This window comes from Syngnathus acus, chromosome 1 (genome assembly GCF_901709675.1).
Source record: "Syngnathus acus chromosome 1, fSynAcu1.2, whole genome shotgun sequence".
In the NCBI taxonomy this organism is placed as follows: domain Eukaryota; kingdom Metazoa; phylum Chordata; class Actinopteri; order Syngnathiformes; family Syngnathidae; genus Syngnathus; species Syngnathus acus.
Genome location: NC_051087.1, coordinates 18,072,129 through 18,093,966, shown reverse-complemented (window position 1 = coordinate 18,093,966; position 21,838 = coordinate 18,072,129). Strand labels below are relative to the sequence as shown.

Below are 21,838 nucleotides of genomic sequence, written 5' to 3'. Positions count from 1 at the left end.
ACAGCAGAGAGGATCATCGGGGCTCCTCTCCCCTCCATTCAGGACTTGTCATCCTAGCGCTGCGTGTCCCGAGCCCGTAATATTATCAGTGACCCATCACACCCCCACCATGGACTGTTCTCCCTGCTGCCCTCTGGGAAGAGGTTTCGCAGCATCCGCTGCAGGTCCACCAGGTTCTGCAATAGTTTTTTCCCTGCTGTCGTCAGACTGTTGAACATTCAAACTTAGCATTCCTCTGCACACTTGTAAATACTGTTTTTTTCTCCTGCACTGTTTACATACTTTATCACTGCTGCACTTTGTACTTTATACTTATCTTATTTCATATTTTTATATAGAATGTCACTTTTTAACCAGCCGCAATATCACTACTTTGTTGAAAGCCGTATGCAACGAAATTTCGTTTTGTGTACACCCAGTGTTGACAAAATGACAATAAAGTTTGTCTAAGTCTAAGTCTAAGTTTGTTGCAGTATAGCTTCTATTTTATGCGCCTTATAATCCAGTGTGCCTTATATATGGACAAAGTTTTAAAATGGGCCGTTCATTGAAGGTGCGCCTTATAATCCGGTGCGCCTTTTAGTGCGGAAAATACGCTACATAAATAACACGTTAATAAAACCATCTGTGTCACTCCAATTCATTAAATCCATCGATCGTCCTTTGTCAACAATGCGTGCGCGCCGCTGACGGCGCTTGCACTTCAAAATATTCCACAGGCCCATATAACGATATATAAATTATATATCAAATAACTATTATATAAGCAATAGTATTATCAAGCCATCTGTGCACTCTAAATCATTAAATCCAGCGATCAAATTCCTCGTCCTTTGTCAACAACGCCGCGCGCGCGTGCGCCCTGACGTCAGCCTCGTCGGTATTCCACAGATCTACTATATAAGTATATTGTAGTGTTAACAAAGTACAAGGAAAGACGTGGGTTTGGTAAACGGCTCTTTATTTAACAAAACAAACTTCCAGGCGTGTGGCGGCGTGGACTTCCAGCCACGGAGGTGGAAGATAGATCCATAGAATAGGACCGGGCGTGCGTAAAAGCCATGACCGAGCCCCATCCACCGTCCCCGGACAGCCACCCGGCCGAGCGCCGGCCCCCGACTTCTATCCACGGAGGTGAAAGAGAGCTCCGTAGAGTAGGACCGGGCGTGCGTAAAAGCCATAATAGTTTTTCAAACCTTCTGTGTCACTCCAAATCCTTAAATCCTTCAAACTCTTCGTCCTCCGTGTCACTTAGAAACAAAGCCGCTAATGATGCCGGTAGTACGTGGCGGCCTTCGTCGTCTTCGTCATCCCGTGATCAATTTTTGTCCTTTTTGTAAACAACCGCCGCGCCGCGCTGCTGACGTCACTTGAAATTCAAATTACAGTAATCCCTTGCTACATCGCGGTTCGTTTATGGCGGTTTCACAAAAAATTCACATATAAGTCGCTCCTCATTATAAGTCGCCCCCCCACCCAAACTATGAAAAAAAACGCGACTTATAGTCCGAAAATTACAGTACATGATTTCCAAACAACAACAAACAAATAATGCAGAATAGCATGCCTGAAGTGGGTGCAGACAGCTGTTGTGAAGACGGTCCCGGCTGCGGCTCATTTGTACTTCTGATTATTGACACATTCCGAGCGCAGTCTATTGATGGCCTCATTTCACTTGGAGGAACTGCGGAACCAGAGTGATTTAAATCTGGGGTCTAGAAGCATTGCTAAGGTCAAGACACTTAATGACTCCAGTTTGGAAGCAGTGTCTGTGACTCGACGCTTCAGGTGTTCATGCTGCCTGTGTGTGCAAGGTTGAAGCATTACACACTAGTATACAAGATATAGTATTTTCGTAATCGTTATGACCTTTGACCCTGACACTCGCCTCTCTTTAGACAACTCCACTGTCGCTTAATGGTAAGGAGCAAGCACAAGAAGTGTTTCTCCTATGATGATGAACTCATCAGCTGTAAGTGGAGTCAAATCTGTTTTTAAAAAGGCCAGAGATACCCACACTGTTTTCCTCATGTAGCCTATTCAGCATTTCATAGGTGCTGTTCCAGCGTGTTGGCACCTCATTGATGAGTTTCAGGGTTGGTCATCCGGTCTGTTGCTGCACTTGAGCAAGATTCTCCTTGACTGTAGTGCTCAATCGGAAGTACAGTGCCTTGCGAAAGTATTCGGCCCCCTTGAACCTTTCAACATTTCGCCACATTTCAGGCTTCAAACATAAAGATATAAAATTTTAATTTTTTGTCAAGAATCAACAACAAGTGGGACACAATCGTGAAGTGGAATGAAATTTATTGGACAATTCAAACTTTTTTAACAAATAAAAAACTGAAAAGTGGGCCGTGCAATATTATTCGGCCCCTTTACTTTCAGTGCAGCAGACTCACTCCAGAAGTTCAGTGAGGATCTTTGAATGATCCAATGTTGTCCTAAATGACTGATGATGATAAATAGAATGCACCTGTGTGTAATCAAGTCTCCGTATAAATGCACCTGCTCTTTGATAGTCTCAGGGTTCTGTTTAAAGCGCAGAGAGAACCATGAAGACAAAGGAACACACCAGGCAGGTCCGAGATACTGTTGTGGAGAAGTTTAAAGCCGGATTTGGATACAAAAAGATTTCCCAAGCTTTAAACATCTCAAGGAGCACTGTGCAAAGCAATTATATTGAAATGGAAGGAGTATCAGACCACTGCAAATCTACCAAGACCCGGCCGTCCCTCCAAAGTTTCATCTCAAACAAGGAGAAGACTGATCAGAGATGCAGCCAAGAGGCCCATGATCACTCTGGATCAGGGGTCACCAACTCCGGTCCTCAAGGGCGCCAATCCAGCCTGTTTTAGATGTATCCCCCCTGCAACACACCTGAATCAAATAATCAGGATCGCTATCAGCCTTAATAGAGCTTGCTGATGAGCTGATCATTTGAATCAGGTGTGTTGTTGCAGGGCTGCACCTAAAACAGGCTGGATTGGCGCCCTTGAGGACCGGAGTTGGTGACCCCTGCTCTGGATGAACTGCAGATAACTACAGCTGAGGTGGGAGAGTCTGTCCATAGGACAACAATCAGTCGTGCACTGCACAAATCTGGCCTTTATGGAAGAGTGGCAAGAAGAAAGCCATTTCTCAAAGATATCCATAAAAAGTCTCGTTTAAAGTTTGCCACAAGCCACCTGGGAGACATATCAAACATGTGGAAGAAGATTAAAGATTAAAAGATTAAAGTCCCAATGATCGTCACACACACACCTGGGTGTGGTGAAATTTGTCCTCTGCATTTAACCCATCCCCGTGTGATTTTAATCCATCCCCTGGGGGAGAGGGGAGCAGTGAGCAGCAGCGGTGCCGCGCTCGGGAATCAGTTGGTGATCTAACCCCCCAATTCCAACCCTTAAGTTAATGCTGAGTGCCAAGCAGGGAGGCAATGGGTCCCATTTTTATAGTCTTTGGTATGACCCGGTTTGAACCCACAACCTTCCAGTCTCAGGGCGGACACTCTACCACTAGGCCACTGAGCTGTTAGGAGGTGCTCTGGTCAGATGAAACCAAAATCGAACTTTTTGGCCACAATGCAAAACGATATGTTTGGCGTAAAAGCAACACAGCTCATCACCCTGAACACACCATCCCCACTGTCAAACATGGTGGTGGCAGCATCATGGTTTGGGCCTGCTTTTCTTCAGCAGGGACAGGGAAGATGGCTAAAATTGATGGGAAGATGGATGGAGCCAAATACAGGACCATTCTGGAAGAAAACCTGTTGGAGTCTGCAAAAGACCTGAGACTGTGACGGAGATTTATCTTCCAACAGGACAATGATCCAAAACATAAAGCCAAATCTACAATGGAATGGTTCACAAATAGACGTATCCAGGTGTTAGAATAGCCAAGTCAAAGTCCAGACCTGAATCCAATCGAGAATCTGTGGAAAGAGCTGAAGACTGCTGTTCACAAACGCTCTCCATCCAACCTCACTGAGCTCGAGCTGTTTTGCAAGGAAGAATGGGCAAGAATTCCAGTCTCTCGATGTACAAAACTGATAGGGACATACCCCAAGCGACTTGCAGCTGTAATTGCAGCAAAAGGTGGCGCTACAAAGTATTAGCGCAAGGGGGCCGAATAATATTGCACGCCCCACTTTTCAGTTTTTTATTTGTTAAAAAAGTTTAAATTATCCAATAAATTTTGTTCCACTTCACGATTGTGTCCCACTTGTTGTTGATTCTTGACAAAAAATTAAACTTTTATATCTTTATGTTTGAAGCCTGAAATGTCACGAAATGTTGAAAGGTTCAAGGGGGCCGAATACTTTCGCAAGGCACTGTATACCGTTTTTTCGGATTATAAATCGCGTTTTTTTTCATAGTTTGGGTGGGGGGGCGATTTATACGCAGGAGCGATTTATATGTGAAGTTATTCACAAAGTTTCATAATGTAAAAATCCGAGATGTAGTGAAACCGCAATAAACGAACCGCGATGTAGCAAGGGATTACTGTAATCTGAACTGCAACTGTATATGTAAATATGTACATATATATGTGAGTGTGTGTGTGTGTGTGTGTGTGTGTGTGTGTGTGTGTGTGTGTGTGTGTGTGTGTGTGTGTGTGTGTGTGTGTGTGTGTGTGTGTGTGTGTGTGTGTGTGTGTGTGTGTGTGTGTACAGGACTGTCTCAGAAAATTAGAATATTGTGATAAAGTTCTTTATTTTCTGCAATGCAATTAAAAATACAAAAATGTCATACATTCTGGATTCATTACAAGTCAACTGAAATATCTTAAACCCTTTTATTATTTTATTATTGCTGATTATTGCTTACAGCTTAAGAAAACTCAAAAATTGAATCTCAAAATATTAGAATATTTCCTCAGACCAAGTAAAAAAAAAAGATTTATAACAGCAAAACAAAATCAAACATTTGAAATTGTCCATTAATGCACTCAGTACTTGGTTGGGAATCCTTTTGCACGGATTACTGCATCATTGCGGCGTGGCATTGAGGCAATCAGCCTCTGGGATTGCTGAGGTGTTACGGATGCCCAGGATGCTTCAATGTGGATGCTTTAGCTCATTTGCATTGTTGGGTCTGGTGTCTTTCAGCTTCTTCTTCACAATACCCCACAAATTCTCTATGGGGTTCAGGTCAGGGGAATTGGCAGGCCAATCGAGGACAGTAATGCCATGGTCAGTACACCATTTACTGGTGGTTTTGGCACTGTGGGCAGGTGCCAGATCATGCTGGAAAATGAAAATCATCATCTCCATAGAGCTCTTCAGCAGAGGGAAGCATGTAGTGCTCTAAAATCTGCATTTACTCTGGACTTGATGAAACACAGTGGACCAACACTAGCAGCTGACATGGCTCCCCAAACCATCGCTGACTGTGGGAACTTCACACTGGATTTCAACTAGGATTTTCCTCCTCTCCAGCCTTTCTCCAGATTCTGGCGCCTTGACTTCCAAATGAAATACAAAACTTGCTTTCGTCTGAAAAGAGGACTTTGGACCACTCTGCAACTGTCCAGTGCTTCTTTTCCATAGCCCAAGTCAGACGCTTCAGAAGTGGCTTGACCATGGGAATACGGCTATTGTAGGCCATTTCCTGGAACCGTCTGTGAACAGTGGCTTTTGATACCTGGACTCCAGCTTCAGTCCACTGTCTTTGAACCTCCCCCAAATTCTGGAAGCGACTCTTCCTCACAATGCTGTTAAGGCTGCGGTCATCTCTCTTGGTTGTGCAGCGTTTCCTGCCACATTTCCCCCTTCCAACAGACTTTTTGTGAATGTGCTTTGAAACTGCTCTCTGTGAGCAGCTTGCTCTTTGAGAAATTTCTTTTTGTGTCTTACCCTCATGATGGAGGGTGTCAATGTTGGTCCTCTGGACAGCAGTCAGATCAGCAGTCTTCCCCATGCTTGTGATTTAGTTTACTGAACCAAGCTGAGTGTTTTTCAAGGCTCAGGAAACCCTTGCAGGTGTTTCGAGTTAATTAGACGATTCAAATGATTAGTTGAATACCCTACTACTATACTTTTTCACGATATTCTAATAATTTGAGATAGGATATTTGAGTTTTCTTTAGCTGTATGCCATAATTAGCAATATTAAAATAATAAATGGCTTGCAATATTTCAGTTGATTTGTAATGAATCCAGAATTTATGACGTTTTAGTTTTTTTAATTGCATTACAGAAAATAAAGAACTTTATCACAATATTCTAATTTTCTGAGACAGTCCTGTATATATGTATGTATGTATGTATGTATGAATATATATGTATGAATGTGTGTGTCTGTGTATATATGTATGTGTGTGTATAATGTGTATGTGTATGCATGTGTAACTGTACATGCGTGTGCACAAAGACAAGTCTCGGTAAAAATATGATCCAAAGAATGATGAACTTACGACAGTTGACATTTCTATGAAGCTGTGATGTCTTTTAAACTCTAAACCTTCCTTCTGACAATATTCAGAGACTGTGAAAATCATTAGGTGTAATACCAGATTTAGTTTTTTTGCAGCTGATTTTTACTAGGCTGTTTTGATGTTTTCATTTCTGAACATATCACAATTGTTTTTTATATTCATCCTAATTATAGTCATGTAACATTTGAATTTTTAATTTCTGCCATTGTCTTTTAGATTTAACATACGAGTTCATCCAAAGAGGTGGCCTGAGAGATCCTATCATCTTTGAGAAAATTGATGGCCTCGGACTCAAGTATATTTTTTTCCTTTGCACTTTTTTTTACTTCTCTCTGTTCCCCTTCCCTCCCCTTTAAGCACTCATAATTTGTTCCATAAAGTGGGCATAGTAACACCTTTTTCTTGTTTTATAGAATGCCTGATCCAAGCTTCAGTGTGAGTGATGTCAAGATGTTTGTTGGTAAGCCTTTATTTCATTCACTGAGCAAAGATTTGTAGTACAGGTCGTCTTCAACTCACAAACACAATGGAATCTGACTGTGTTTGGAAGTCGAATTGTTGAGACATAAAATTTTGCTTTGAAAGTGAATTTTATTCAATTAAAAAAATAAACTGTGAGTCATCACTAACATGGTCGAAGGGTTTCTTTGTCACAATGATCCTAGGAGATAGGTTGTCTGGGAATTTATGCCCTTGGCAGGGTCATACAGGCAGGTCCTAGGTGAGGGACCAGACAAAGCATGGCTCACAAGCCCCCTCATGAAGAGTACAATAAGTGGGTTGTGTTTTCCCTTTGCTGTATGTGGGTCACCATTGCCTTAATCTGGAGCCAGGCCTGGAAGTGGGGCTTGTTGGTGAGTAGCTGGTGGACGCCTCAGCCCAAAAATACAATATGGGTCATTTTCCCCATGAGCTGACAACGTGTGGGAGCGGCCAAATTGGTCAGGTGCTCTGTGAGCTGGGCTGTCGCCAGAGGCGGGGATCTTGGCGATCCTATTTATGCCGACAGAAGCTTACACTAGAAACCTGGAATTTCACCTCTCTGGCAGGGTACTTGCCTATGTTGGTGTGTTGAGGCAGAGAAGTTCAGATGAGCAATGGTCTGACTCGACTCCTCAGCTTGGGCTCTGCTACCAATCCTCTCCGAAGAGGTTAGACTGTCTTCCAGTCTGGAGTTGCCCACGGTGAGAGGCGCAGAGCAGGTGTGGGCATACCAATTGCGCCCCCGGCTTGGAACCTGTTCACCTCAGTGCACAAGATGGTAGCCTCCCTTCACGTGGAGGGGAGGGGTCCCTACTGTTGTTGATGCCAAGGCACGAAACAGCATTTAAGAGTACCCCCCCGTGTTTGGAGTCCTTGGAGGGTGTTCTGGAGAACGCTCTCGCTGGGTACTCCCTCATTCTGCTGGGGGAGTTCAGTGCTCATGTGGGCAGTGACACTGAGACCTGGAAGGTCGTGATTGGGAGGAATGTACCCCCTATCAAAACCTGAGAGGTGTTTAATTTTTATACTTATGTGCCTGTTCCAAATTGTACACAACAAACACCATGTCCAAACATAAGGGGGCACCTGGCAACAGGACACCCGAGGCCGCAGTTTGCCAGCATTTTACACATTCATTGTTGTATTTTGAGTTACTTTGAAGTAACAATAAATCTACTTTGCTATCCAAGCTCTACAGTGACTACTTAACATTGGATCAAAGTGTCATTTCTTCAGATATAATTAAAACATTGCAGAAATGAGAGGGGTGTACTCACTTTTGTGAGATACTATATATAAGTAGCCGGGAGTCTGGGGGGCCGATGATATAGATATACAGGACTGTCTCAGAAAACTAGAATATTGTGATAAAGTTCTTTATTTTCTGTAATGCAATTAAAAAACCAAAAATGTCATACATTCTGGATTCATTACAAATCAACTGAAATATTGAAAGCCTTTTAATATTTTAATATTGCTGATTATGGCATACAGCTTAAGAAAACTCAAATATCCTATCTCAAAATATTAGAATATCATGAAAAAGTATACTAGTATGGTATTCAACTAATCACTTGAATCATCTAATTAACTCGAAACACCTGCAAGGGTTTCCTGAGCCTTGAAAAACACTCAGCTTGGTTCAGTAAACTAAATCACAAGCATGGGAAAGACTGCTGTTCTGACTGCTGTCCAGAGGACCATCATTGACACCCTCCAAAAGAAATTTCTCAAAGAGCAAGCTGTTCACAGAGTGCAGTTTCAAAGCACATCCACAAAAAGTCTGTTGGAAGGGTGAAATGTGGCAGGAAACGCTGCACAACCAAGAGAGATGACCGCAGCCTTAACAGCATTGTGAGGAAGAGTCGCTTCCAGAATTTGGGGGAGCTTCAAAGACAGTGGACTGAAGCTGGAGTACAGGTATCAAAAGCCACTGTTCACAGACGTGTCCAGGAAATGGGCTACAATAGCCGTATTCCCATGGTCAAGCCACTTCTGAACTCAAGACAACAGAAGAAGCTTCTGACTTGGGCTATGGAAAAGAAGCACTGGACAGTTGCAGAGTGGTCCAAAGTCCTCTTTTCAGACGAACGCAAGTTTTGTATTTCATTTGGAAGTCAAGGCGCCAGAGTCTGGAGAAAGGCTGGAGAGAAGCAAAATCCAAGTTGCTTGAAATCCAGTGTGAAGTTCCCACAGTCAGCGATGGTTTGGGGAGCCATGTCAGCTGCTGGTGTTAGTCCACTGTGTTTCATCAAGTCCAGAGTAAATGCAGATTTTAGAGCACTACATGCTTCCGTCTGCTGAAGAGCTCTATGGAGATGATGATTTTCATTTTCCAGCATGATCTGGCACCTGCCCACAGTGCCAAAACCACCAGTAAATGGTGTATTGATCATGGCATTACTCTCCTCGATTGGCCTGCCAATTCTCCTGACCTGAACCCCATAGAGAATTTGTGGGGTATTGTGAAGAAGAAGCTGAAAGACACCAGACCCAACAAGCAAATGAGCTAAAGGTTGCTATTGAAGCATCCTGGGCATCCATAACACCTCAGCAATGCCAGAGGCTGATTGCCTCTATGCCACGCCGCAATGATGCAGTAATCCGTGCAAAAGGATTCCCAACCAAGTACTGAGTGCATTAATAGGCATTTTCAAATGTTTGATTTTGTTTTGCCTTTTTAAATCTTTTTTTTTTACTTGGTCTGAGGAAATATTCTAATATTCTGATAGGATTTCTAAATTTTCTTAAGCTGTAAGCCCTAATCAGCAATATTAAAATAATTAAAGGCTTGCAATATTTCAGTTGACTTGTAATGAATCCAGAATGTATGACATTTTTGTTTTTTTAATTGCATTACAGAAAATAAAGAGCTTCATCACAATATTCAAATTTTCTGAGACAGTCCTGTCTGTCTGTGTGTGTGTGTGTATATATATATATAGATATACATATTCCGGGTGGATGCCGTCGATGCCTGGTGCCTCACCAGTTTTCAGCCGTTGGATGGCCAGCCCGATTTCTTGTGTTGTGAAGTCGTGGGATAGGTTAAAATCACAGCCTGGTGCCCTGTGCAGCTGATGGACCCTCGCCAATGTTCTTCTGGGGAAATCCTTGTCTGCGTTGTGGAAGCGGCCTTTGCTCAGCAGTAGTGACGCGATGGAATTTGCAGAGATGGGACATTGTGCTGGGGTTGTCGACCTGCCCATCTGCTTGTTCGCGGTCTGCCATGCCCGACGGCTAGAGTGTGTGAAGTCAATTGATTCCACTGTCTCTGTCCATCTTTGCCTGCGTTTCTCATTTAGTCTGTAGATTAGGTTGTTCGCGGCTATGTCCCTGTCTTCACTAGTTTGTGATTCTGTGTGGGCGCGAAGTAGCTCTTCACATTCGTCATCCCAGCAGGGAACATAGGCTTTGCGTACGCCGCAGGGGATGTTCTTCTTGGCGGCGGCCAGCGGCGGTCAGCAGCATCTTGCAGTATGAGTCGTAGGCGATGTCCAAGTTGGTGGGGCGTGGGTGTGGGAGACAACAGCTGCCTTATTCACTTGCTGTGAGAAGCCTACCCAATTTGCTTTCCGGAAGTTCCACCTCTTCACGTCTTTCCCTTCCACAGGCTGGGCCAGAGATTGGATGGTTATAAGCGATGGTCGATGGTGTGAACGGGGGAACCTGTCCAGGATACGTCTTTCTGGTAGTGGTTCGTTGTCGCGGCATTTTGCAAAGGCCAGGTCCGGGTTGGTGCTGTTCCAGCGTGCAGAGTAGAAAGTGCGTGGCTCCTTTGGGTCGTATAGGAGTGTTGCCTCCGCGGCCGAGGCCCATTCTGCCAGGAATTCACCATCAGCGTTGGAGCTGCTGTAGCCCCAGTCTGTGTGCTGGCTGTTGAAATCACCAGCATACATGGCGGGGGCTCGGACATCTGGCAGAGATGTTGGGGTGAACCTGTTCGAGGGCGGCTTGTAGATGTTGACGATGGCCGTGTCTTGCACTTTAGTTGTAATTACGGCTGTGGACTCGGTCGGATTTTTGCTCCGAGTCCGAGTCCGGCCTCTTGACCATGAGTCCGAGTCCGAGTCCGGCTGTCCATTTTTTCTGTTAATTCATGTGACTGCTTAGTCTTTATTCAAGGCTAATTTAGATCAAAATCTAAATAATTACAACAGTTTTGTGATGGCTTTGTCTTTATTAAACATATAAACGAATACAATAAACAGATACTTTCAAGTTTTAATCATTAATTACACCATTATAGCTCAGACATTTATCTAAACACAAATAATTAGTGACGACCCCTTATTTGGAAAGCGAAAAACCCATGTCGTACGGCGTCAGCACTGTTGTTTTCAATAAAAACATGAGGAACTCACGTTTGCGTCAGTCAATTTTAATTTTTATAGAGGATTATTCTCATTTGATGTCTTTAAATTCATCCGCGTTCTGCCATTGAAGCGGGGTGCATTCAAAGACCAGTCGTACAGACGGAACACTCATTCACTTCACCAAAACCAATATAATTACGTGAGCTCTTTGCATAAACCTCGATGCAAAGAAACTCCTCTTTTTGGGTACAGGCTACAAGGAGTATATATTACAAAGGAGACTTTATACTTAATTGTGATCATCATTCATCCATCCATCCATTTTATTTTATTACTCAGGTATTTTCAAAGCAAATTAATATTGTTGCATTTATTAATTTGCTTTAACATGACAGCGCAATATAATTAAAAGCTGACACGATAGCAATGTCAAACGTGTTCATTTAAGAAAAAGCCACACACGTTTTGTGATCAAATCTTTCATAACGAGAATGATTTGAGTGAATTGATTTTACAATTTTTATCCCCCCTCCCCACCATCTGTCACTTTGCTTGGGACAAAAGGAGCCTTCAGAACTAAAATTTCTTCTCAATTATTCATTCAAATCAATTCACTCAAATCATTCTCGTTATGAAAGATTTGATCACGAAACGTTTCCGTTTCATGTTTTTATTGAAAACAACAGTGTTGACGCCGTACGACGCCGTACGACATCGGTTTTTCGCTATAATTCGGTATAATTCGAGGTAGTCCACCCTCACCCAAAGTTAAGGTTTCATGGGAATATTATTGTCATAATTGTCTGGACCATATATGATAATTGTTTAATGGTAGTTATTGATAGATCTTGAAGATGTCAAGTTATAGGTGCATAAGACTATGTTGTTCATGCATATAGCACGTTCATTGTAAGAGGGGAAGAGATGTTGTGTATTTTGGGCTAACTCAAATTCCGTAGTAGAAAAACCCCGGAAGTGGGATGGGCATTCTGTGTTGTTCTGGTACGCCCTGTGAACGCACTGTGAGTAAGGAATAAAGCAGTTATCATTCACGTCGTTGTCCGACCTATTCTTGCTATCTAAGAACCTGGAAAATAGTAAGGATATAACATATATCACGTGTCATTACGACGAGTTTGGTGGAGTTTTTACTGCTTCTTCCAACTCCTACCGCGCTGACTGTAACCTGACACTCTCTGGCTGCGGCTTGCCTCTTTTTTTTATTGTCGGACTCGGTGGACTCGGTCAAAATCAGCACCGAGTCCGAGTCCGAGTCCGGCAAAAATGACCGAGTCCGAGTCCCCGAGTCCGAGCCAAGTCCACAGCCCTGGTTGTAATCCATTCCACCTCTGCATCTTTTGCGGACTGTGCTATGGCTGACCAAGCCATGTCGTTACGAACGAACGTCGCTATGCCGTGATGTTTGTCGGCGGTGTGGCCAGCCAGTGTACGCAGGAAGCTTCAAGAAGTTCTTGTTTTCAATGTGGGTCTCCTGCAGTAGAACTATAGTCACCTTGTTTTTAATGGCGATCTGTTCGATGACGTTGAGTTTAGCGGTGGTAAGGCCTTCAACGTTGATCTGCAGTAATGCTAAACCAGCTAGGCTTTGTGCGGTCTGCAGACGTGGCAAAGACATTAGTTTCGCTTTTGTAGGCTTATCAAACCTGTAAGCTACGCAGAGGGGAGGCCGCGTAGAAGCTGTCTTTTTCTCCCCCGTCTCCTTTAGTGAAGCAACAAGGAGACAATTTTTTGAGGAAAATGGTTCTCAATAATTATAAGCACTAATTTGTCTCTTGTATTCCAGTCAATATAGTATAGTTTACCGTTTTGGCCCGAATATAAGACGATGTTTTTTGCATTGTAATAAGACTGAAAAAGTGGGGGTCGTCTTACTTTCGGGGTCTAGACATTATAAATATTCACAACACTAGATGGCGCCAGATATCTTTAAAGTGAAGTTACATCACCGCGCCTTAAGTCTCGCGTGAGTTACCTCAGTTTATCGTGATTGTTGGAACTTGAGCTTGTAAGTTAAAGGTTGCAGGTATCGACTGAGTATGTTGCTGTGATTGTGTGCGTCTTTGACACAAAGTGAGTACCGTATTTTCCGCACTAAAAGGCGCACCGGGTTATAAGGCGCACCTTCAATGAACGGCCCATTTTAAAACTTTGTCCATATATAAGGCGCACCGGATTATAAGGCGCATAAAATAGAAGCTATACTGCAACAAACTGAGGTTGACTAGGGTTGCGGTATGCATCCACTAGCCCAGGGGTGGCCAACCAGTCAGAGACTAAGAGCCACATTTTTTACTGTGTCATCGCAAAGAGCCACATCATACACATGAGCACACATGACCCCCCCCCACATGAACACCCCCCCCCCCCCCCCCACACACACACACACAAACATGCACACGCGCGCACACACACACACACACCCCTCTGCTCAGCAAAATTTATTGTGTGACATTATTATGTCACGCACCAACATGATAATGACAAATTGACTCCTACAGTACTAAAACCACAGACCAAAGACCACATTTTCAACAATGAACATTGTGTGCATTGTCTCACACAGAACAACTCTCAGTTCAACAAATTCCACAAACAAAAACATAAGTTTTTTCACTTACTATGTGTGGCGGGACAGACCATTTTTAGTTTGTCGTTTTCAGGAGACAAGATTTCAATAACGTCACTGAGGCATATTTTAACGAACTCCACTTCATTGTATGGCTTTTTAGCCCGTGCAATGTTCCAAGCCAGTTGAAACAATGCAAGTGTGACAGTCTGAGTGCTTCGTAATTTTTCTGAAAAACTGTACCTATTTTTCTACCTGACTTTTCAAAGTGTCCAAATTTGTGCTTGCGAAATTCAGTCCCTTTTGCAAAGTCCTTATCGATATTGGCATGAAGTGAGCTGAAGTGGCGCTGACCATTTGAAGCTTTTAAATGCGCCAATGACGTCCGACATATCAGGCAGAATGGCTTGCCATAGCGTTCAACAAAAAACAACTTTAACCCTGTTAAAAACGTCCTGTGTTCATCGTCATATATTCGTTTAGCTGTGCATTTTTTCCTTGCCATTCTGGCAAGCGTCTTGTCAGCTTTTCTGGACCTAATGGGCCCCCGTAGTCACAGTCGCCATTCATTAAAAAGCCAGAAAAACCAATCGCTCTGTTTGTCCCTCCTCTTTTGCGGGATTTCACCTCACGCGCATGCGCGTTTGACCAAAATACCATATTGAACTCAAGCGAAGCAAATACGCACGAAAAATAAACACAAATGTTGATATGAACGTAAAAGAGCCGCATGAAACCAGCCAAAGAGCCGCATGCGGCTCGCGAGCCGCGGGTTGGCCACCGCTGCACTAGCCAATAACCAACGAGCCCTCTGTAAACAATCGCGTTTCTCAAACGATCTCCTATAAAATGATCGGAACTGACTAAAGTTCGATCTAACGCATTGGTTCTACTTACCTATGTTTCCCTTCCATATCGATCCGTAGATTTACTCGAAACATTAACAGAGCAGCCTATTTTCACATGAAATAGCCTGGTACGTATAGCAGCTATCGTTATAGCATTAGCCATCCGCAAAGTCCCACGAGCCTCAGCTCGCAATCTCCCATGAGCCTCAGCAAAGTGTAAACAATCGCGTTTCTCAAACGATCTCCTATAAAATGATCGGAACTGACTAAAGTTCGATCTAACGCATTGGTACTACTTACCTATGTTTCCCTTCCATATCGATCCGTAGATTTACTCGAAACATTAACAGAGCAGCCTATTTTGACATGAAATATCCTGGTACGTATAGCAGCTATCGTTATAGCATTAGCCATCCGCAAAGTCCCACGAGCCTCAGCTCGCAATCTCCCATGAGCCTCAGCAAAGTGTAAACAATCGCGTTTCTCAAACGATCTCCTATAAAATGATCGGAACTGATTAAAGTTCGACCTAACGCATTGGTACTACTTACCTATGTTTCCCTTCCATATCGATCCGTAGATTTACTCGAAACATTAACAGAGCAGCCTATTTTGACATGAAATAGCCTGGTACGTATAGCAGTTTGCTTCGTGTGCGCGCTGTTTGATTGACACCCGGGGGCAAAAAGAGCATAACCATCTGAGCCAACCCCCTATACAGTCCTCAGGCTTCCCAACTATAGCGGTAGTGTTAGAGTGGTGCTCACTCTAACTTATTTTTGCAAGAACCACACGGGAGACAGTACGCCCTTTTTAAGCACTTGCAAGTGGAGAGTCATTCGTCGCTGTGCGTACAGCAATGATCGAATGAGGTCTGACTCAGACCTCTTGCAAGAACATTTTTATTGAGAGAAACAGGGTGGGGGTGAGAGTGGGGATGAGAGTGGGCAGGATGGGGTTGAAACCCCTGGCCTGCTGGTCGAAGCATAGCAGGGGGTCTTTTACGACGTTGTGTAAACAGAACAACTTTGATTGCTTCCTCTGCAGCTGGTCAATCAGTTCAAAAGATCTTTGCACTTTGTTCTACTACTTTTGTTAAGACAGGACAAGCTAGGTTAATTATTACAGGTTACATTCCAACATAATCATAGGATCAAACTAATCTATCAACCCTAACATATCCCTCCTGTTTATCATATGATTATGTCACCCCGATTAACAAACATAAGAAAGAAAATATAATGAAGATAGAAAAATAAAAACAAAAACACAGAAACAGTACATCAACGTATTTATCACTTGCGAGGCATTTCCGACTGTCAGATTATCAACTTTCTGTGAAAAACGTTCAGCTAATCAGCATTATCGCAATCTTCTGTCCGCAGCGCATTAAAATCATCACATTCAACATGCCTAAGATGTTGCATTCGGACTTCAGCTACGGTAGAAGACACAGATCTTGATACAGCTGACTTCAAACATGAGATAACACAGGTTGTAAACGAGCACAACAATACCAGCACAACAAGCATAGGAGTCACAAGTTTCAATAGCAGTTGCCACCAAGCACCAGAGAATAGCCATGAAAAGAAACCCCATTGATGTGGGACTTTGTCTTTTGACATGGCCTGGGTGTAAATTCTTCAGTCAGTTCACGGCGTCGTTGATGTGTGTCATTAACTCCTGGAATGTATGTGCAACAGGAAGTCCCAATGATGTGGCACACGCCACCTTGCTCTGCAGTCATCAAGTCCAGAACCATCTTGTTTTGCAAGACCATTAGTCCAATAGCCTGAATCTCTCTGTTTTGTCCATCGTAGACTTGCCGTGAGAGATTCACAAAGGATTGAAAACGATAGTTCAGTGTCTCGATGAAGAGGTATTGTTTTCCAACTCCGATCCAAGGAAAAAGCGCATGAACGACTTTGTCTCCGACGGGCCACACTTTGTGGCTGTCAGGGACATTCGCACCCCAGACGGGATAATGTGGTTCAAAGGTTGCAACAGCCCTGCGTCGATGTCCAGGAGAGTTGTGTGCTGTCAGCTGATGATGTTGTATCCTGTAGGTGTGGTCGGTCCCCCACACTGGTGCACACACCCGTGTCCAGTTGGCGGACAGCATCGGACAACTCTTGTGACCACAAAGCCACGAGCCATTCTGAATTAAGTAGGTCCCTTCCGATGGTGCAGCCATGTTGGTAGGAGAGCCCTTATGCCTCGAAATGGCTCTCCCATCCTGGCACTCAGCGGTGATGTCCAAAGCTCCCATCCAGTTTCCTCCTGGAGAGCAGTCGTTAATGCATTCGTGGGTTTCATTTTCTTGGATGAAACACGTGTAGTGCATTCTAGGTAGCCTTTTTGTTTAGGCCACTTGTGGCATCTATCGTCCTTCAACAGTCACATTGGGACTAATCCAAAAGAGTTCGATCACAGGTTCTTTTCTGTGAGTCCAGGGCGGTAGGAGTAGCATCACTGACTGTGACAGCACGGAGTTGAAATCCAACTCCTCCCACAGAGGTCATGCATTTCGCTCATTGTTCTGGCCTCCAGGTGAACTTGCGTGGAGGAAGGGGGGGAGTTTGGAACACACAGCATCCCTCCTGTGTGTGGGATCGCACAGTGAACGTCACACACCGGTACCAAGTGTTGATTTCGTATGGGTTTCTGGGGTCCCATGACCAGTCCTCAAAGTTCTCATCATGTGACCATCTTTTTCCTCGGTCGACATTGTCACTTGGTCTATTCAGACGAGCCCATAGACCATAGCACGCTCCAACCACAACGCAGCAGAGGATCCACCTGGCAAGTGGAGACCCGTTGCTACTAGGATGGCAGAGACACCGATATTTCCCATTGCCTAGTCAGAGTGGGGATCTTATGGATTCCATTCTTCACCAACATTGAGACGCCCCGCCCTAAACGACGAGGCCCCTTCGTAGTCAGACTTCCCCCCACTCCGAAAATGGGGTACAGCACTCTCTGTAACGTCCAGTGGTTGAGGTGAAACAACTTCAACCATTCAACCTGTATTTTCCTTTCATTCAGGCAATCATTCATCAATGCTCATTTGCATCTCACACACAGTCTCCAAAAAGGAGTCTTTCTATCACGTTGGTCCCGATTTATCCAAGCTCTCCACACAACATTCATATACCATTTTCAACTCAAGGTTCCTGATAAAACAATCCACCAGTCCAAAAAAAACTCAACACAAAAAAACTGCTGGCAAATTAATCAGAATTTTTTTTTCTTTGTTTTTAAATTTAAAGAACTCAATTTCTCAGATTTAGCTCACATATAGAAGTTTGTATAATCTTATAACACAACCAATCAATTATTCCTAATAAATGTAGCATTGCAATGTCTTAAATTCATAATTTTGCTTCTTCCAATTCCTGAAAGAATGTTTTGTCGTTTTTTTTCCGAATTTATCATGAGGGCTCGACACTAACATGCACTAGTGTGGATCGATTTCGGCCCGCAAACAGATTTCTCTCTTTTCCGCTCATTTTTATTTTTCAAAATTGTTTCTGTTGTGCGGTGCAATTTGGATAGACCAATGTCTAGCAATTTGTTTGCACTAAAGGTTTAGCTGATTTCATCATTCTAACACATACGCACACACATGCACAGCTCTCGCGCACAAGGGGTGGGGCCCCAGCACCAATGATTCGTCACAGGCTGGCCATTTCCTGCAGTCGATCATGAGCTGGTCCCTCCCACGCACGCTAGGACAGCACATTCAAATTTTTTATTTATCTTTTAGAAGCAATTTGCATTTCTTTACCACTTGATTTGCAAATTTTAACTTTGTGGTGCAACACGCTTTTCAAAAAGGACGAAGCCAAATTAGTAACATACAGTTCGGGTGGCTGCAAGAGCACAATAGATTACATCATGGTCAGAAAGGAGGACCGCGTCCTGGTCAGGGATGCCAAGGCAATCCCCGGAGAAGAGTGTGTGTCTCAGCATCGCCTAGTCATCGGAGACCTAACTCTGCGGAACAAGAAGGTGGGGGCTAAGAATCATCCTCCCAAGTTGAAGGTGTGGAAGCTACATAGCGGAGGGAATAAAAACGAGTTTAGGGAGAAGATTGAGCATATAGCAGAAGAAGTGGAGGAGATGATGGAGTCGGGTGGTGTGGATGGCAAGTGGCAGGCAATGAAGAAGGCTCTGCTTGAAGCCACAGAGGAGGTGTGCGGATGGTCAAAGGGTAAAGCAAGACAAAGAGAGACATGGTGGTGGAATGACAGCGTCGAAAGAGCGGTGAATGAGAAGAGGAGGTGCCATAAAGTATGGAAGAAATCTAAAAGGGAGGCAGACCGAGCGTGGTATGTAGAGGCAAGGAGGGCGTCACGGACAGCAGTGGGGGAGGCCCAAGAGACCAAGAGGAAATAATTTGCAAGTGAATTGGAGAGTGAGAGAGGACAAAAGAGCTTCTTCAAGATAGCGAAGCAAATGGTTAAGGAGAGGCGTGATGTGACCGGTGCAAACTGTGTCAAGGATGAGGATGGCAACATCGTGACAGACAACAGAGGAGTGAAGGAAGTATGGCGAAGGTACATGGAGAAGCTGCTGAATGTGGAGAATGACTGGGATGGAGAGGCGAGATGCGACGAAGTGGAGGGTGAATGTGGCCCGATCACACGGACAGAAATGGGAAAAGCCATGAAGGCCATGAAGGATGGAAAGGCAGCTGGACCATCTGGAGTGGTGGCAGAGATGCTAAAGGCAGCGGCAGACGTCGGTGTGCAGTGGATGACCGACCTGTGTAACAGTTTCATCGCTGAGGGGCACATTCCGGAGGACTGGACAAGAAGCGTCCTGGTGCCTCTATTCAAAGGGAAGGGGGACCCACTCGCATGCGGGTCATACAGGGCCATAAAGCTGCTGGAGCATGGAATGAAGCTATTAGAGAGGGTGTTGGAAAGGAGGGTCTGGTCACGGGTAAAGGTGGACGAGATGCAGTATGGCTTCATGCCTGGTAAAGGTACAACAGACGCAATTTTTGTCATCCGACAGATGCAAGAGAAACACCAGGAGAAGAGGTTGTACTTCGCTTTTGTTGACCTGGAAAAAGCGTTCGACAGGGTGCCAAGGGAGGTGGTGAGGTGGGCCCTAAGGAAGTCGGGCGTGGAAGAGGGACTGGTTAAGCCTGTGATGGCTCTCTACTGCAGAGCCTGCACAGCTGTTAGAACAGGAGTTGGCGACAGTAATGGGTTTGAAGTCAGGGTGCACCAGGGATCAGTGCTCAGCCCATTACTGTTTGCTATCGTGATGGATGTGGTATCGAGGGAAGTGAGGGGTGGACTACCATGGGAGCTGCTCTACGCGGATGACCTGGTATTGATGGCTCACAGTCGAGAAGACCTAGCTGGGAAGCTAGCGGCCTGGAAGACATGCCTGGAAGTGAAAGGAATGAAGGTGAATGCGGCAAAATCAAAGGTCATGGTCGGTGGTGCTGGCCTGGGAGTGATATCGCAGTCAGGAGCATGGCCATGTGGAGTTTGCGGGAAGGGAGTGCAAGCTAACTCTATCCGGTGCAAGGGTTGCCAGAGATGGGTACACCGAAGATGCAGCGGAGTAAAAGGCAGCCTACTAGCTGTAAGTGAGACCTTCCAATGCAAGCGGTGTAGGGGAGAAGTCGCCCAAGCAGACCCAGCTGAGCAAGAGGGGCTCGTGGTAGATGGGGAGATGTACGAGGTGGTGGACAGCTTCTGCTACCTTGGAGACATGCTTAACGCTGATGGGGGGGTGGACCTAGCAGTGACCACAAGGGTGAGAAGCGGGTGGAAGAAATTCAGGGAACTCATGCCGTTCTTAACATCTAAGGCCCCATCCCTGAAGATGAGAGGCCAAGTGTACTCAGCCTGTGTCAGAAGTAGTATGACATACGGAAGTGAGGCATGGGCCCTGAAAACAGAACACGAAGACAAACTAAACAGAGCAGAAATGAGGATGATCAGATGGATGTGTGGTGTGTCAATGAGGGAGGAAAAGACCAGTGCAGAGCTGAGAAAGAAGATGGGAGTGGAGGCCATAGTGGATGTGGTGAGGAGAGGCAGACTGCGATGATACGGACATGTAGTGAGGAAGGACGAGAACGACTGGGTGAAGAAAGTTATGTCGTATAACGTAGAGGGAACAAGACCCAGTGGCCGACCTAAAAAGACCTGGCAGATGACCGTGGCAGCCGACATGAAGGCACTCGGCATCAACCACGAGATGGCCATGGACCGTTCCCGGTGGAAGAAGGCCATATCGAGAATCCAGTCCAACCCAGCGGCGCCTGGAAAGCGGACTTTAAACCGATGATGATGAACTTTAGTGTGCACACAATTTGATCCCTGGTCATTTGTCATTGGGCATACAAACAGCATTGTCATACTTCTTGTATGGACAGGAGCTCTAATAATCTAAAAAAAATTCTAATAATCTGACAATGATATGTTTGGCTGTATGGACATCTATTATTTCTTTCTCTGTATGAGCATGAGCGGTCAAAGGGGAGGAAGCTTGTCATGCTGAAAATTTGACTTTTCCTCTGCCTCTTCCTCCGCCCTTTGATGGGTTTTGTTTTTTATGACGACACTCTCTTGACCAGTGTCCCATGTTTCCCACAGTTCCAACAGTTGTCTGAATCTGATGGGGGTTTTGATTTGAATGGTGGCTTGCGACCTTGTTGGTCTCTAACTCTTCCTCTGCCCCTTTGGGAACTTTGGAAGAAGACCGTTGTATCTTCATCTAGATCATTACCATCATCATCTAGATGAAATACATCAGAACTTTCGCCTTTTTTGATCACTTTGTCAGCGTCTCTGGCCCACTGCATGGTCGTTGTAACACAAGCAGTGTCCGCTTCCACCAAGTGTTTCCTCACCCAGTTGCCTAAGTCAGGGGGGAGACCAGTGAGGAGCGCATTTTTAAGATGGTGCTGATAAGCACTCTCAGCTGCATCATTGATTGGGGTGCCACTGTGCAACCTGAATTCTTTTTCAAATCTTAATTGAATGGCGGCCTCATCACTTTTTATCTTTCTATTTTTTGAATTTGTTCTCTTCTCTCTCGTGAAATTTTCAACCACACTCTAGCACAGGGGTGGGCAAACTTTTTGACTTGCGGGCCGAATTGGGTTCTAAATTTTGACCGGGGGGCCGAACCAG

At 44.6% G+C, this 21,838-nt stretch overlaps 1 protein-coding gene across 7 annotated transcripts in view; it reads left to right on the top strand.

Annotated features, from left to right (window-relative positions):
- Nucleotides 1–21,838, top strand: part of kdm2aa (lysine (K)-specific demethylase 2Aa) — a 215,357-nt gene that overhangs the window by 8,671 nt on the left and 184,848 nt on the right. For 6 of the 7 annotated variants that reach the window (XM_037254353.1, XM_037254394.1, XM_037254367.1 and 3 more), the window contains exons 3-4: nt 6,658–6,736; nt 6,855–6,901. The exons of the other annotated variant lie outside the window; for it this stretch is intronic. In XM_037254353.1, coding sequence (XP_037110248.1) covers nt 6,658–6,736; nt 6,855–6,901 — 126 coding nt within the window. The remainder of the gene's footprint in view (nt 1–6,657; nt 6,737–6,854; nt 6,902–21,838) is intronic. 7 annotated transcript variants of the gene reach the window in all.